This window comes from Equus caballus, chromosome 12 (assembly GCF_041296265.1).
Source record: "Equus caballus isolate H_3958 breed thoroughbred chromosome 12, TB-T2T, whole genome shotgun sequence".
NCBI lineage: Eukaryota > Metazoa > Chordata > Mammalia > Perissodactyla > Equidae > Equus > Equus caballus.
In genome coordinates, this window is record NC_091695.1 from 48,813,135 (window position 1) to 48,830,727 (window position 17,593).

The 17,593-nt window shown below is 42.9% G+C and overlaps 1 protein-coding gene across 1 annotated transcript; it reads left to right on the top strand.

Annotated features, from left to right (window-relative positions):
- The first annotated feature begins 263 nt into the window (after positions 1 to 263).
- LOC138916766 (mas-related G-protein coupled receptor MRG-like) lies at positions 264 to 15,631 on the top strand. The gene is made up of 3 exons (XM_070230288.1): positions 264 to 403; positions 12,959 to 13,062; positions 14,524 to 15,631. Exon 3 carries the CDS (start codon positions 14,570 to 14,572, stop codon positions 15,491 to 15,493), a length of 924 nt encoding a protein of 307 aa, XP_070086389.1. The 5' UTR covers positions 264 to 403; positions 12,959 to 13,062; positions 14,524 to 14,569; the 3' UTR covers positions 15,494 to 15,631.
- The last annotated feature ends 1,962 nt before the right edge of the window (positions 15,632 to 17,593 follow it).

A 17,593-nucleotide genomic window follows, 5' to 3' on the forward strand; every position in this document is an offset into this window, starting at 1 on the left:
AATATTAATGAACCCAGAGTGGCCAGGTAATAAAGAAACAGACTCTCTGAGTTTTAAGTACCTCAGCGCCTTGCTCCCTGCATCAGCTTTACGGCAGAAGATACTCCGAGCATCTTCTCGTTGCCTCCTGGGAAACGCTTTTCTCCGGCACTTCACCCCATTACGTGTGTGCGCTGGGGTGAGCCGTGTGATAAAGGGAAGGAGCGCAGCCTCTCCGGTGCTCCCGGGGCCCTTCTGGAGCTTTGCTCCCAGGACCGTCGTCAGGAATTAGCTCCGGCTGGCATGGTGGCAATATGATTTGAAGCGTCATGCCATGAAAAGGGCCGGGATCATCTTTTCCCAGGGATTTCTCGAGGCTCCAAGAGGCGGGCGCGGCCCTTCCAGGAGATGAGAAGGCCGGAAGGTGAGGACCCGAGTTTGTTCTCTCTGCTTTTCTGTTCTCCTGTCTATGCTGGGCGTCCCCTTCCTAACCGTAGAGAGGGGCTCACTTCCCAGGGGCTCCCTCGCTGAACTGAGGCCTCTGTTCTCAGCATCGCCAAGACTTAATGGAAAATGAAGCTCCCGGGTGGAAGGCTGTGCAGAACAAAGGAGGCGCTGAAAACCGCCCCCTGCCCAGTTCTGTAGTCTCCACACACTGACAGTGTGTGCTAACGCATCCCACAGGTGGTCCTGGAGCACGGATTGGTCCTCATTGACTTTCAGAATGAAGGACTTAAGGCTCAGACAGGTGTTGGCAAACCCAACTCTGAAATCTGAAGGATTAAGTGGAGGGTTCTTATGCATCCCCCGGACCTGCATTGATTTAAGCGTCTGATGCTTCCTTCCTTTTCCCCCTCAAGGGTGACAGGCTCCTTACACCGTCCCTCAGGAAACAATCGCTGTGTAGATGATCTCATCCATCATCATGACTTGTCCACAAATTCCAGCTCTTTGATTCTCATCATAGACACATCCAGGCTTCCCGGGTAGCTATAAAAATGAAGGGTCCAGGATATTGAAAATTATAATTGGGGAAACGTAGAAAATGATACCCTATGTTTTTGGGCATACATTCTCAATGAGGCAATATCATCCTCAAAGGGGCAAAAATGGGGTTTGGGGGGAGGGGACAAAAAAACTTACTCTTTATTTATGTGTGACTCTCAAATATACACATAATATATAAACAGATATATCATATATTTGTGGTATTAAAGTGTCTGATGGAAAAAGTTGGATAAAAAGTCCCTTGGGGGACCACCGTCATCACCACCGTCATCACCACAACCACCATCACCATCACCACCACCACCTTCACCATCGTCATTTTAAGGAAAGGTGAAGGAACGCTGCCTTCGAGTGATTTCCCAAGGAGATCATTCCTGCGGGATAATACTCTGCCAGCGTTACCTCCCCTCTCAGTTTCCTGCCGAGGTTAATGGGGAAATGGCCATTCGTTCCTATCCAGGGACTTCAGTGGTGACATCACCGATACCCTCAGAGCAGGCAGTCATGAGGAAGGGCATCCGATAGTCTTGACGCCTGTGTCTGTCTTAGCGCTGAAGAGCTGATGCATCTCCAAGGTGAGTCTGTAGAATCGCGTTCCTTTCCTTTCTATGAGTCACAAATATGTAGCCACCATGGACCAATGTGGAAAAAGGGGCATTTTTATTGACAAAGGGCATTTTTAAAATCTTATTGATAACTAAATACCAGAAACTCTATTCTTTTTCTCTATTAAAGAGAAGACTTCTGGAACAGCGGCTGCAACTGGAGTCACTCTTTTATTCAACTCCAATCTCATTCACCTTCAAGTCTCATCAATCTTTTCCGACAGGCTAACTGGGAAATTGAATGCCGAGGGCCTGGGAATCACCATGCATGTGCATTTTTCCATCAGATGATGGCAACTCTCCCACCTCAGCCCCCCTAAGGATGCAGCACTCATCCTACTTACTCTTTCACGAGGGATGGGGACCCCCAAAATTTTTCCTGGCACTATCCAATAGCCTCTCCCCCTTTGTCATCAGTAAAGGAGAAGTATTCCCTCAGATCCTGAAGATACATATTTCATCTACTTAACTTATTCTTGATGAAATACCAACAGGGTGACTTGTGGGGAAAATGGATGAGAAGTGTCATCATGATTTGGTCTTGATGCTCTTGCTCTGAGCACTGCGGCCTCTGTGTGACCAAGACGTCACAGTGAGCAGACAGTTCATTCCCTGTAATTAGAAGATTCCTTATCGCTGTGAATACTCGTGTGAAGGCACATGGGGGGTTTCTGTTGGTAACTTTTAGATAAGTGTTTACATTTTGCAGACTGTGTTTTTGGAATGGAGCATTTTTCTCATAGTTTCCAGGGTCTCGTTCATTCAAGGGCTGGTGAATGTGCGAAGGACTCGAGTTTCAGAACTGAGGGAGAGGTCTTGACTTCGAAATTTGTCCTCCACACCCCAGCCCTGGAGTTTGGTCCTACGCATTCTGTAAGGGCTTGGTGGTCTTCTAGTCGATTTCTGTCCTGTGGACTGTATGGCGAACATTGCTGGAAGCCTCTGGACACTGGGGTGCTTCTCAAATCCTGACTGTGATGTTCCCTATGCTTTCTATTAGGAAAGATGTAACCGCTTGGTGTCAAGCAGGTGATCACCACCCCCTTTCCCAGTCTGCCTGTTTCTTCTCATCCCGTGGGAAACCAGGGTTCCAGCCTTGTTTGTGTCTATCCCAGTAACTACTCTGTTCCATTAGGAGATGCTAATGGATTTCCTTTAGGAGCCGGGCGTCTCCTCCTACTCTTGTCTGTTCTTTTGCCGTGGAGGTTGAAGATGACGCTCCAACTTCATGAACCAATGTTATATTCTTAATTGTTCCAAGTACATTTCTGCCCCTTTCTTGAATTCATCAGGAATACTTTTAGTATGTCAACATTAAATTCAATTATTTCTGTGAATTTCTGCTAGATATCTATTATGTTGTGAAGAGGTGGCTGGCTAATAGAAGCTATTTTATTTTTATTGTATTCATTGAGATAATCACATAGTGAATAATAGGAAGAGTTTTTCCTTATTACAGTTGAACTAACCTTGCTTTCTTGAGATAACTTTAACCTACTTAACAATGGTGTTTTGCTCTTGTTAATGCGCTGCTGGATTTCAGTCATTAGTATTTTTTTAAATTTTATTGAGGTCATATTGGCTTAGAACTGTGTAAATTTCAGGTGTGCATTTTTATATTTCAGTTCCTCTATAGCCTGCAGCGCGTTCGCCATCAACAGTCTAGATTTTATCCATCACCATACACATGTGCCCCTTTACCCCTTTGGCCCTCTCCTGTTCCCTTTCTCCTCTGATAAGCATTAATCCTTATCTATGTGTGTGTTTATCTTCCACAGATGAGTGAAATCATATGGTATTTGTCTTTCTCTGTCTGACTTATTTGCTTAGCATAATATGCTCAAGGTCCGTACGTGTTGTCACAAATGGTAGAATTTTGTCTTTTTTATGGCTGAGTGTTATTCCATTGTATATACATATATCACATCTTCTTTTACCATTCATCCATTGATGGGCACTTGGGTTGCTTCCACATCTTGGCTATTGTGAATAAGGCTGTGATGAACATAGGCATGCATAAGTCTTTTTGAATTATTGATTTCATGTTCTTTGGGTAAATACCAATTAGTGGAATAGCTGAATCATATGGTAGTTCTATTTTTAATTTTTTGGGAAATCTCCATAGTGTTTTCCATAGTGGCTACACCAGTTTGCATTCCCATCAGCAGTGTATGAGGGTTCCCTTTTCTCCACATCCTCTCCAACACTTGCTATTTCTTGTCCTGTTAATTGTGGCCATTGTGATGCATGTGAGGCGATAGGTCATTGGAGTTTTTATTGCATTTCCCAAATAATTAGTGATATTAAATATCTTTTCATGTGCCTGTTGGCTATCCGTATAACTTCTTTGGAAAAATGTCTGTTCATATCCTCTGCCCATTTTTGATTGGGCTGTTAATTTTATTGTTGTTGAGTTGTATGAGTTCTTTATATATTTTGGAAATTAACCCCTTGTCAGATATATGATTTGCAAATATTTTCTCCCAGTTGGTAGGTTTTCTTTTGGTTTCCCTTGCCTGAGTAGACATGGTATTTGGAAAGATACCACTAAGACTGCTGTCAAAGAGTGTACTGCCTATATTTTCTTCTAAGAGTTTTATGATTTCAGGTCTTTCAAGTCTTTAATCCATTTTGAGTTAATTTTTGTGAACGGTGTAAGATAATGCCTACTTTCATTCTTTTGTGTATGGCTGTCCAGTTTTCCCAGCACCGCTTATTGAGAACTTCCTTTCTCTATTGTATGTTCTTGTCTCCTTTATTGAAGATCAGCTGTCTATAGATGAGTGGTTTTAATTCTGGGCTCTCAATTCTGTTCCACTGATCTGTGTGTCTGTTATTCTGCCAGTACCATGCTATTTTGATTACTGTAACTTTGTTGTATATTTTGAGTTCACCTCTAACTTTGTTCTTTTTTCTCAGGATTGTTTTGGCTATTTTGGGTCTTTTGTTGTTTCATGTAAATGTTAGGATTCTTTGTTCTAGTTCTGTGAAGAATGTTATTGGGATTTTGAATCGGATGGCATTAAATCTGTAGATTTCCTTAGATAATATGGACATTTTAATCATGTTTATCTTCCAATCCATGAGCACAGAACATCTGTCCAATTCTTGATGTCTTCTTCAATTTATTTCAATAATGTCTTATAGTTCTCAGTGCATAGGTCTTTCACCTCCTTGGTTAAAATTATTCCTAGGTATTTTATTTCGTTGTTGCTGTTGTGATCGTAAATGGAATTGTATTCTGGAATTCTCTTTCTGCCAGTTCGTTATTAGCGTATAGAAATGCAAGTGCTTTTTGTATGTTGATTTTGTACCCTGCAGCTTTACTGTATTCACTGATTATTTCTAATAGTTTTGGGTGGATTCTTTAGTGTTTTCTATATAGAGACTCACGTCATCCACAAATGGTGACAGTTTTACCTCTGCCTTTCCGGTTTGGATCCCTTTTATTTCTTTTTCTTGACTAATTCCTCTGGCTAAAACTTGCAGTACTATGTTGAATAAGAATGGTGAGAGTGGGCATACTTGTCTTGTTCCTGTTCTCATACTTGTCTTGTTTCAGTTTTTAACACAATTGAGCATGATGTTGGCTGTGGGTTTGTCATATACGGCCTTTAGTATGTTGAGGTACTTTCCTTCTATTTCCATTTCTTTGAGATTTTTTATCATAAATGGATGTTGGATCTTGTCAAATGCTTTCTCTCTGTCTATTGAGATGATCATGTGATTTTTATTCTTCATTTTGTTAATGTGGTGTATCACATTGATTGATTTGAGGATGTTGAACCATCCCAGCATCCCTGGAATAAATCCCACTTGATTGCGGTGTACGATCATCTTACTGTATTGCTGTATTTGATTTGCTAATATTTTGTTGAGGATTTTTGCAACTATATTCATCAGCAATATTGGCCTGTAATTTTCCCTTTTTGTGTGGGCCTTGTCTCGTTTTGGTACCAGGGTAATGTTGGCCTCGTGAAATGAGTTAGGAAGCATCCCATCCTCTTCAATTTTTTGGAATAGCTTGAGAAAGATAGGAATTAAATCTTCTTTGAATGTTTTGTAGAATTCACCAGAGAAGCCATCAGGTTCTGGGCTTTTGTTTCCTGGGAGGTTTTTCATTACTATTTCAATCTCTTTCCTGTTGACTGGTCTATTCAGATTCTCTATTTCTTCTTGATTCAGTTTTGAGAGGTTGTATGAATCTAGAAATGTATCCATCTTTTCTAGGTTATCCAATTGTCGGCATACAGCTTTTTACAGTATTCTCTTATGATCTTTGTATTTCTGTGGTGTCCATTGTGATTTCTCCTCTTTCATTTCTGATTTAACTTACTTGAGTCTTCTTTTCTTCTTAGCAATTCAGTCTAAGGGCTTGTCAATTTCTTTTATTTTTCTCAAAGAACCAGATCTTAGTTTCATTGATCCTTTTAGTTGTTTTATTTCTGCCCTTATCTTTATTATTTCCTTTCCTCTCTTGACTTTGGGCTTTGTTTGTTCTTCTTTTTCTGGTTCTGTTAGGTGTAGTGTAAGTTTGTTTATTTGAGATTTCTCTTGTTTCTTAAGGTAGGCCTGTACTGCCATAAATTTCCCTCTTAGTACCACTTTTATGTATCCCATAAGTTGTGGAATGTTGCGTTTTCATTTCCATTTGTCTCCAGGTATTTTTTGGATTCCTCCTTGGATTTCTTCATTGATCCAATAGTTGTTCAGTAGCATGTCGTTTAGTCTCCACATGTTTGTGGCTTTCCCAGCTTTTTTCATGTAGCTGATTTCTAGTTTCATAGCATTGTGTTCGGAAAAGATGTTTGATATGATTTCAATCTTAAATTCATTGAAGCTTGCCTTGTCTCCCAACATATGATCCATCTTTGAGAATGTTCCACATATGCATACACTTGAGAAGAAAGTATATTCTGCTGTTTTGCAATGGAATGTTCTCTATATATCTATTAAGGCCATCTGGTCTAGTGTTTCTTTTAATGTCGGTATTTCCTTGTTGACTTTCTGTCTGGATGATCTATCCGTTGGTGTAAGTGGGGTGTTGAGGTCCCCTACTGTTATTGTGTTGCTGTCAATTTCTCCCTTTAGGTATGTTAGTAGCTGTTTTATCTACTTTGGTGTTCCTGTGCTATGTGCATATATATTAGTAAGTATTAGGCCTTCTTGGTGGAATGTCCCTTTCCTCATTATATAGTGCCTATCTTTGTCTCTTGTTATCTTTTCTATCTTGAAGCGTGCTTTGTCTGATACAGGTATGGCTAAACTCTCTTTTTCTTGCCATTTGCTTAGAGTATCATCTTGATCCCGTCACTTGGAGCTTGTGTTTGCCTTTAGAGCTAAGATGTGCTTCCTGGAGGCAGCATATCACTGGTCCTGTTTTGTAATCTATCCAGCCACCCTGTGTCTTTTGATGGGTGAAGTCAACCCATTTACATTAAGAGTTATTATTGATATTTGAGGGCTTAATACTGCCATTTTATCTTTTGTTTTCCAATTGTTCTATATTTCCACTGTTTCTTTTTCCTTGTATTTCTGTCTGCCATTTCAGTTTGGTGGCTTTCTGTCATGTTTTTCTCAGTTTTCTCTTTATGATTTGTGACTCTGCTCTGACTTTTTGTTTTGTGGTTACCATGAGGTTTTTAGACAAGATCTCATAGGTGAGATAGTCCTTTTTCTGATAGCCTCTTATCTCCATTAGCCTGTGCAGGTTCCATCCCTTTTCTCTTCCCCTTCTGTGTTGTTGTTGTCACAAATTATTCTTCTTTTGTGTGAGTTTGTGACCAAATTGAAGTAGTTATAGTTATTTTGATGCTTTCTTTCCCTTTATCCTCTATGTTATAATTAAGTCTTTACTAACTCATTCCGATAGAGAGCTGCAATTTTCTGACTCTGCCTATTTATTTCCTTGCACAAAGCTTTGTAAACCTTTGCCTTTTTGTTTCAGGTTAGAGGGCTCCTTTCAACATTTCTTGTAAGGCAGGTATCGTGGCAATGAACCCCTCAGCCCTGTTTGTCTGAAGAAGCTTTTCATTCTCCATCATATCTGAAGAATAATTTTGCTGGACAGAGTATTCTTAGCTGACAGGTTTTGTCTTTCAGTATTTTGAATATATCATTCCACTCTCTCTTAGCCTTAGGGTTTCTGCTGAGAAATCTTCTAAAAGCCTGATGGGGGTTCTTTGTACGTTATTTTCTTCTCTCTTTCTCCCCTTAATATTTTTGCTTTCTCATTGTCTTTTGACAGTTTTAATATTATATGCCTTGGAGAAGGTCTTTTTGTCTTCAGGTAATTAGGAGTTCTCTTAGCTTCATATATTTGCATGTCCAGTTCCTTCCACAGGTTTGGGAAGTTCTCAGCTATTCCTCCTTTGAATAAGCTCTCTGCTCCTTTCTCCTCCTCTTCTCCTTCTGGGATGCCTATAATCCTTATGTTACTTTTCCTAATTGAATTGGATGCTTCTCAAAGAATTTTTTAATTTAAAAAAAATCTTAGTTCTCTCTCCTCCTCCACCTGAATCCCTTCTAGGTTTCTGGCTTTGAGCTCACTAATTCTCTCCTCCATATGGTCTGCTCTGTTTTTAATGCTTTCTACATTATTTTTCATCTCATTAATTGTGTCCTTCATCTCCACAATTTCCGTTTTATTATTTTTTTTAGAGCTTCAATCTCTTTGGTGAAGTACTCCTGCTTTTCACTAATTTTATTCCTGAGCTCATAGAACTGAGTTTTGTAACTTGTTGAGTTTCTTTATGACAGCTATTTTGAATTCTCTGTCAGTTAGAGTGTAACCTTCTGTGACTTCAAGTTTGGTTTCTGGAGAGTTGTCATTCTCCTTACATTCTGCCACATTACTGTAGTTCTTCATGATTTCTGATGAACTGACCCTCTGTTGGTGCATTCATGGTAGGAACCACCTTTCTTATTTGGGTGCAGCTTTGGTTACTTTGGTTCTGAGCTGCTTCGGATAGTATTTGAGAGCCTACACTTTCCAGCCTCCACTGCATCTACCAGAGGCATCGTCAGGGCCCTCCACGTCCACTTGTGACTCTGGGATTGCTGGTGCCTTGCTGTTTACAATGTCACTACAGTTCCAGGTGTCGCCAACAGGGTCACCAGGCTGTGAGCACTTCTGCTGCTTCTAGGGCCACCTGGGTCTCGTGTTCTCCTACTGGCTCTCCATGGGCTCTCCAGGCTCAGATGCTGCTGCCCCACGTCCCAGCTGCACTGCTGGTCCTGGGTTCTCTGGGAGGCTGAATGCACAGTTGCCAGGCGTGCTGGTTTTACAGGTGTCAGTGTCGCTACCAGGGGCCAGGGGACCCGGGGACTTGTATGCAGCCCCCACTGCTGGTGGAGCTGGTGTCAGAGGTGCCACCCCTGGGGGCTAGATCACTGGTTCTGCTGTGATTCCTGATACCTCTGGTCAAAGTTTCCACCTGCCACCAATGGGGTGGGGACAGGGGTTATTTTTTCTGCTCTCACCCTGTCTGCTATCAGTCATGACAGCCAGGGTGTCCACCGCCACCTCTGCTCACGGTAGCACGAGCTGAAGCATGAGCATCTGCTCCCTGGATCGCTGCTGCCAGGGCAGGGGAGGGGGCTGCTCCTCCAGTTCCACTGCCTCCTGGGGATCCAGTCCACCCAGCTTCAGATGTATAGATGCACGGCTCTCTTAGGCATCCTGTTGTGCTGTGTAGTGAATTCTCTGTTGGTTGGTGGATGTCTGTGTGGTTATAACTTAGAGGGGAGAGAAAAAAGGAACAACTCACTCCACTATGATACTCAGTTGTTAGTACTTTATATGTGGTCTTTGAGCATGTCTTCATATGTAAACTTGGCTCATATTTCTTCTCCCGTCCCTTCTTTCCTTCCTGTCTTGTCTCCCAGCTTCCTTCCTTACTTTCTTTTTTTGGTATATTTTGTTTTTTTATTTCTGTTTCTGATCTTAACCTCCCATACCAGCCTTAAAAAGTTATTTGGAAAGCTTTTGATATTTTCTCTAGGTTTTGGACTTGTTTGATGTAGAAGTAAAATTTCTTTAAAATTTTGGTAACGTGCAAACATACACATGTTTTGAAACGTACTTTTGTGGGAGAGGTTGACTTTGGTGGGAGAGCTTGGCTTCTTTTTTTACATATTTCTGTCATTTTTCTTTAAATACTACTTTTTAATTTTCTTTTATTTTTTACATAACCATTTATTCCAATATAATTCACATACCATACAGTTTATCCATTTAACATGCACAATTCAATGGTTTTTAATTGAGTTGTGCACAGAGATGTTCAAGCATCACCACAATCAGTTTCAGAACACTGTCGTCACCCCGAAAGGAAACCCTGTGCCTGTCAGCAGTCATTCTCCACTTCCTTCAACTGCATCAGACCTAGGCAATCACTAACCGACTTTCTGTCTCAAAGACTTGCCCACTTGGGATCTTTCATGTAAGTGGAATCATATAATATGTCGTCTTTTGAGAAAGGCTTTTTGCAGTTGTATATCTTCAAGGTTCGTCCACGTCATAGCACGTATCAGTACTTCAATCTTGTTTTTTGTCAAATCTTCCATTTTACGGGCGTGCCACATCTTCTTGATCCATTCATCCGTTGATGGACATTTAGGTTGTTTCTACTTTTGGGCTATATTAATAATGATGCTATGGACATTCCTTATAAGTTTTTATGTGGACATATTTTTATTTCTCTTGAGCATATAGTTAGAAGCAGAATTTCTGGGTCATATGGTGAGTCCATATTGAACCCTTTGAAGAACTGCCAGCCTGTCTTCTAAAGCAGCTGCATCATTTGACATTCCCATCAGTGGTGCCTGCAGCTTCCAATTTCTCCACATCCTAACCAGCACTTATTTATCTGTCTTTATTATTTACTTTTTTAATTTTAGCCATTCTAGTGAATGTGAGGTGGTACCTTATTTTGGTTCTAATTTGCATTTCCCTGATGGCTAATGATGTTGAGCACCTTTTCCTTTGCTTATAGGCTATTTGCGTATCTTCTTTGGCTAAATGTCTATTCAGAACCTTTTCCCATTGTGAAATTTGGTTATCTTTTTATTGGTTAGTTATAATAGCATTTTACATATTCTAGACACAAGTTTCTTATGATGTGTATAATTTGCAAATATTTTTTCTAGTCTGTCGGTTATCTTTTCACTTTCCTGCTGGTATATTTTGAAGCACAAAATTTGTAATTTTGATGAAGTCCAAGTTACCTGTATTTTCTTTTGTTGCTGTGCTTTTGGTCCATATCTAAGATGGTTTTGCCAACCCAAGGTCAGGAAGATTTGTTTCTATATTTTCTTCTAAAAGTTTTGCATTTTCAGCCCTTACACTGAAGTCTATGATCCATTCTGAGTTGATTTTGGTGTATAGTGTGCGGAAAGCAATACAACTTCATTCTTTTGTGTGTGGATATCCACTTACTCCAGCACCATTTTCTGAAAAGACAATTCTTTCGCATTGACTTGTGTTGGCACTTTTTTTTGAACATCAACGGGCTGTAAAAGTTAGCGTTTATTTCTAGACTTTAAATTCTATTCCATTGATCTGTATATCTCTCCTTGTGACCATAACACACAGTCTTGATGACTGTAGCTTTGCAGTAAGTTTTGAAATCAAGAAATGTGATGTAAATACTCCAACTTCATTCTTCTTTTTCGGGATTGTTTTAGCCATTTTAGGTCCCTTGAATTTCCACATGGATATTAGAGTTAACTTAGCAATTTCTGCCAAGAATTCAGCTGGGAGTCTAACAGGGACTACATTGACTCTCACGTCATTTAAGAGCGTACCACCATCTTGACAACGTTAAATCCTCTGATTCATGAGCGTGGGATGTTTTACAATTTATGAAGGTATTTGAAAACTTCTCTCAAAAGTGATTCTTTAGTTTTCCAAGTATAAGCTTTCCACTCTTTTCCTAAATTTACTTCTAAGTATTTCATTTGTTTTTGTACTATTATAAATGGAATTATTTCTTAATTTCATTTTTGAATTGTTCATTATTAGTTTATAGATATACAACTGATTTTTGTGTATTTATCTTGTACTCTGTAACTTTGCTGATGTTTAACATTTTTATAATTTATATTTTAGTATTTTTGTAACCACAAAAATGAAACAATAAATATTCGTAAGACAATGCTGCATATTTCTGAGAAGTCATTCCAATAGTGTATTTTGCATCAATAAAATGACCTTTCTATCAATTATATAATAGTATGCATAAAGGCTTGTAACATAATATCAAGAATGATAATTAATAAATATGTTATCAGAAGTATATTATCAATAATTTATTGAAAGTAAAATTATCACAATAGCGTGGATTTATTATGAGCCATTTAGTAACATGGAGATAAAAATTGTTAATGCAACATTATTTCTTCTTTCAAAACTATTTTTCTGAATTTGGAAAAGGCTGTGAAAACATCAGGAAAAAGGGAAACAGAGAGTGAGAAAAAGAAATAAATTTTGGTCTCCTCCTCAGCTGATCTTTTTTTTTTTTGAAAGATTAGCCCTGAGCTAACTACTGCCAATCCTCCTCTTTTTGCTGAGGAAGACTGGCCATGAGCTAACATCCATGCCCATCTTCCTCTATCTATACGTGGGACACTTACCACAGCATGGCTTTTGCCAAGCGGTGCCATGTCCGCACCCGGGATCCGAACTGGTGAACCCCAGGCCGCCAAAGCAGAATGTGCACACTTAACCGCTGTGCCCCTGGGCCGGCCCCTCAGTTGATCTTTGTCTCAGTCACTGAACTGAGGATTCAGTGAACAGTGAATATGCATTTCTAATCAATGAATAAACAATGCTTTCTAGATCTGACCAGTAAGAAACAGCAGGATTTTCACTCTCCAGCGCTGATGCGGGTGGAAGGAAACAGCCTCAGACCTCGGGGCGCCAGGCGGTGGGCATCGCTGATTCCTCTCACAGCAGGCCACTCAGCCCTCCCTCAGGACTGCTCCTGGATCTTCCTCCTCATCTGTCCTTCCAGTGGGAAAGAGGGTTCTGGGAATATAAGTCAGACCAGGGCGTGACTTGCTTTGGACACTGTCACCCCTTTACATCGTTCCCAGAACGAAACCCTCCCCGGCTTCTACGAACTCCCTCCCTGACTCCTCGGTGCTGTCCTCTGTCCTCCCTCTGCTGTCACATTTGGATCCTTCAAGACGTGTTAGTCATCTCAAACAAGGGTGTCTCTTGCTCATGTCGAATCCTGTGCCTGAAACAGGTGTCCTGGGTAACGGATGTCACGGGCAGCCCCTCCCCTAAACGCTCTGCTCTTTCATTCCAAAAACACTTTTTTTCTTTTTTAGCAATTAAAATCTCTCTGGCTCTACTGTAGGCACAGAGGTTGAGTCCATCAGAGGACGAAACAGACAAAGACCCTGCCTGCCTTGTGCTTCCGTTCTTAAAGGAGACATCTAGACCGGTCAATAACCGGGAAGAGTAAGTACCGATGTAGCATCTTAAAAGATAAGCATGGGCAAGAACACACGAGAAGGAGACAAATCAAGATGTGGGGGTGGCGATGTGGGGCCCAAGGGCTGCAATGATAAAGGGGGTGCAGAGAGAAGGGCTCGTGTGTCAGACTTGAAAGATGCGAGAGTCAGTCTTTCCTCTGCCGGGAAGACAGAGCACCAGCAGAGGCGGAGCCACAGCCCTAACTAGCCAACGCCCTAACGAGGGCCTGGGGCGGGATGAGAGAGGGCAGAGCATGAGGCATGAGTGAAGGCAGGCAATGGGGGACGCGGTTTATGCCGACCCTTAGCACTTTGTGGCATCTTCAACTCTGAGTGAAATAGGAGACATCGGAAGCTTCTGAGCGGAGATGCTATGTGACATGGTGAAGTTCTCAGTGGATCATTTGGGCTCCTTCACTGAGCATGGACCAGGTCTGGGGGAGAGGTGTTGTGCAAGCAGGAGGACCCATCAGAAGACCACTGCCGTGATCAGGAAAGAAGATGGAGCTCTCGGCCGGCAGGAATCATGGGAGTGGGGAACCGCCATCAGGTGTGGTGTGAGCCTGGCAGGCAGACCCAGCACGATTCCTCATAGGCTGGATGTGGAGTGAGACAGCGAGGGGGTCAAAGATAACTCTCTGGCTTCTGGACTTGGCAAACTGAGGTACCAAACTGCCCTCGACCCACATGGGGCAAACGCCAGTCTGGGGAGTGTGGAAGACATTGTTATGAGACAGTCGTTGCACAGGTTGGGTGTGAGGCTCTGCTGGATTTCAGGTCGAGTCGTCATCTAGGCAATGAGATCACTGAGTCTGACGTTTCGGAGGCACATCAGAGCTGGAAACGCACACATGGGATTCACTGAGATAGAGATGGTCCTTCAGATCACGTGCCTGGATGATCTCAGCAAGGCAGCGGGTGTAGACGGAGCAGCGGAGCAAGGATGGAGTCTTGTGCACTGCGGCACTGAGAGGCTGGGCGGAGGAGGGGGAGGGAAGGAGACAAGGAGGGCAACCAGTGAGGCGGGAGGGAGAACGGGGGGTGGGGGGGGTGATGCTCTAGAAGCTAAGTGGAGAATTTTTGTCAAAGGGGACGTGTGATAAACTGTGCCGAAAACTGCTGAAGAGTCGTGTCACTCCCTCCTCTTTGTTCCTGGACGTTATTTATAACTCCTCTGCACCGAATCGCAACCTTTTCCACTCCTTTTGTTTATTTGCTTGTGTCACTGTCTGCATCCTCCTCCAGAATGTGTGGTACGTGACAGTGCCAGATGTGTGGCCTTGTCATCTGCGCCGTCCAAGTCTTTTAACACAATTCCTGTCACATAAAATGTCCTCAAGACGTATTAGTTAAAAGGATGAATAAATAAATGAATGAGGGAAGGACGTGTTTAGACACATTCCCGCCCTCTCATAGGTCTTGTGTGTTCACATTCTTTTCTTCGCAGGGAGTCCTTACTCTACAGACGTCTTCTGAGCTCAGCCTCGACCACAATGAGCGGTCCTTGCACATCCACTTACGACTTCAAACCAAATGGCACCTTCAGTGGCGATCCTGAGAAAACCCAGGCTTCGAAGATCCTCTCTCCTCTTGCAGTCTTCGTCTCCCTCTGGGGGCTGGCGGGGAATGGTCTGGTTCTTGGCCCCCTCGTGTTCTCTGTCAAGTGGGACCACTTCACTGTCTTTATTTTCCATTTGTCATTGGCAGACTTTATCTACCTTTCGTGTCAGACAGTGGTGTTGGTGAAAATAATGTTAGATGCCTTTCACAACATTTGGTTTGATGCCTGGCCCCTGGAAGTATTCACATACGCTTCCTACACAGTGGGCCTCTGTCTCCTGGCTGCCATCAGCATGGGACGCTGCCTGGCTGTCCTCTTCCCCATCTGGTACAGATTCCACTTGCCCAAGCACACGTCCACCATCCTGTGCATCCTGATCTGGGTCTCGTCCATTGCACTAAACGTGGTGAGGTTCCTCTCCTGTTGTCACTCTCATCCATTCCTGCCTTGCAATGTATGCCTTGAAATCTTTGCTGTGTTTGTTTGTGCTCTTCCTTCTGCAATAATAATGTGCATTCTGACTACACTGTTCAGAATCAAGTATAGCTCCCGGCTTCGTCCGCCCGTCAAGCTTTATGTCGTCCTTCTGCTTTCTGTCCTCTTCCTTCCCTGTAGCTGTGCCGTTGTTATTCAAGTCCACACTGACCCCTATTCTAACGCACCCTATTTGTTTTGGCTTTGGATCCTGCTCTCCTGTGTAAACAGCTCTGCCAACCCCTTCATTTATTACTTTGTAGGGAGATTTGGGAAGCAAAGGCGTCAGGAACATTTGAGGGAGATTTTCCAGAGGACTCTGGGGGAAGAGGCGGATCCGAGAGGAGACACATCGAGTGGGGAAGTTAGTAGTTCAATCTGAGTAACCGGAAGGGACATAGTCAGGGCGCCTTTGAAATTACACAGCTCTACTCTGCATGAGTTTCTGATATACTCAGCCTCAATCCCGTATCTTTGTCCTCCGCCTCTTCTCTCAGAGCCAGGAAACCACCTTTATTCACCATCCATCTGTGCCGGGATGTCTGGAGCTCATGGGTACAGGGTGAGCCTATCTCGTTTTGGATGGTCCTTCTCTCTGCTCCATTCCTCGGGTGTTTTCTTCTCTACACAATGTGAGCTAAATCTTACCAAACTCACGATTAGTCCACGTGGTCCAGGGTCCTCGGGGTGCAAAGAGCAAGGGAGAAGAAGCATCCTCGCTCCCATGTTTGAATCCTGCTTTGATAAAACTATTCCTATAAACTTACATGAGCCACAGCGCCATTCTGAGGCTCAGCGCTCTAATCAAAAAGGTTTACGGGGGGCCGGCCCAGTGGCACAGCAGTTAAGTTTGCACGTTCCGCTTCGGCGGCCCAGGGTTCGCCGGTTCGGATTCCGGGTGCGGACATGGCACCGCTTGGCACGCCATGCTGTGGTGGGCGTCCCACATATAAAGCAGAGGGAGATGGGCACAGATGTTAGCTCAGGGCCAGTCTTCCTCAGCAAAAAGAGGAGGATTGGCAGCAGATGTTAGCTCAGGGCTAATCTTCCTCAACAAAAAAAAGGTTGACGGGAATTCTAGTCCTCCTTTTTTGGAATAAAATAGGAGATGACACGTGAAAAGGAAGAGGTCCATCATTCTAAGTGAGTAAGTACTGAACCCTGGAGTCAGACCGCCTTTTCCTCTCCTGATCCGAGTCCTGCTGCTGTGAGCGACCTGCTGTCTGCGCCCTGTCTTTCCTTGGTTTTATTCATCACTGGCTCAAATACCGACTTCGAGTTCACCGACACGTTTACTTATTGTCAGTGTGAAAAGAAACACGACTGTGCACTGGGGAAATGCCTTCTGAGTGTCTAGAGTTGGACTGAGGTTCGGCAACAGCACGACCCTCGCTTTCACTGAAACGGCAAATAAAGTTGCATTCCTCTGGGCGGTTTGTCTCTGTTCTCAAATATTCGATATGGCCGTGTTCCCAGGTTGGTCATTGAGAGAAGCTGGTGGGAGAGAAGTTTTTTGTACTATTTCAAATTTGTAAATATTTTGAACTTAAAGCCTCTCTATCTAACTTGATAGAGATTTACCTGACTTCTCTGGCTCTTTGGAACCCACTTACAAAGAAAATATAGAAAGAATCATCCTTAAAAAATATTTCTGCCATCTCTATGTTATTTCCTTTGGCCAGAACCCAATCGTATTTCTGAACACGGTGGATGGGTAATGAAAGCGTAGGTCCTGGGAGCACAGAAGATCTAATCTATTCACGGGTGGTGTATATTAAGGATCTATAGAGGGACCATTATCACATGAAACCATCAAAGGCACACGTCACAAGTGCCAATCTCAGCAGTCAGTTCTCCTTCTAAGGCGCTCAGTGTAATGACCCTCCGTGTGAGTCTGTGAGGGCTGCCATAACAGAACCCCACAGACCGGGGGCCTAAACACCAGAAATTTATGTTTTACAATTCTGGAGGCTGGAAGTCCAAGATCAAGGTGTCAGCAGGGTTGATTCTTTCCGAGGCCTCTCTCCTTGACGTGCAGACGGCCATCCTCCGCCTGTGCCCACACATGGTCGTCCCTCTGTGCGTGTGGGTGTCAAATCCTCTTTTCTTATAAGGACACCAGTCTTTTGGATGAGGACCCCTCCCTTATGACCTCATTTTAACTTCTTTACCTCTTTAAAAGTCCTGTCTCCAAATACAATCACACTGGTGGGGCTGGGACTTCAACACATGAATGTGGGGGGGGCACGATTCTGTCCACAACACCATTTCTCAGAAAATCTACTGCAAATGGGGTGTTGATATTTGGGTTTGTGTCACCCTTCATCTCTGATCTCAGATGGTTGTCTGAAACATGTCTCTGGCACCCACCCTGTGTCTTCCTTGCCTGCCATGAATCTCCTGTTCCAGGAAAAACTTACTTCTTCCAAAGATGAACAAGCACAAAGCAGCCCAGCCAGGATCTACACACAAAAGCTACAAA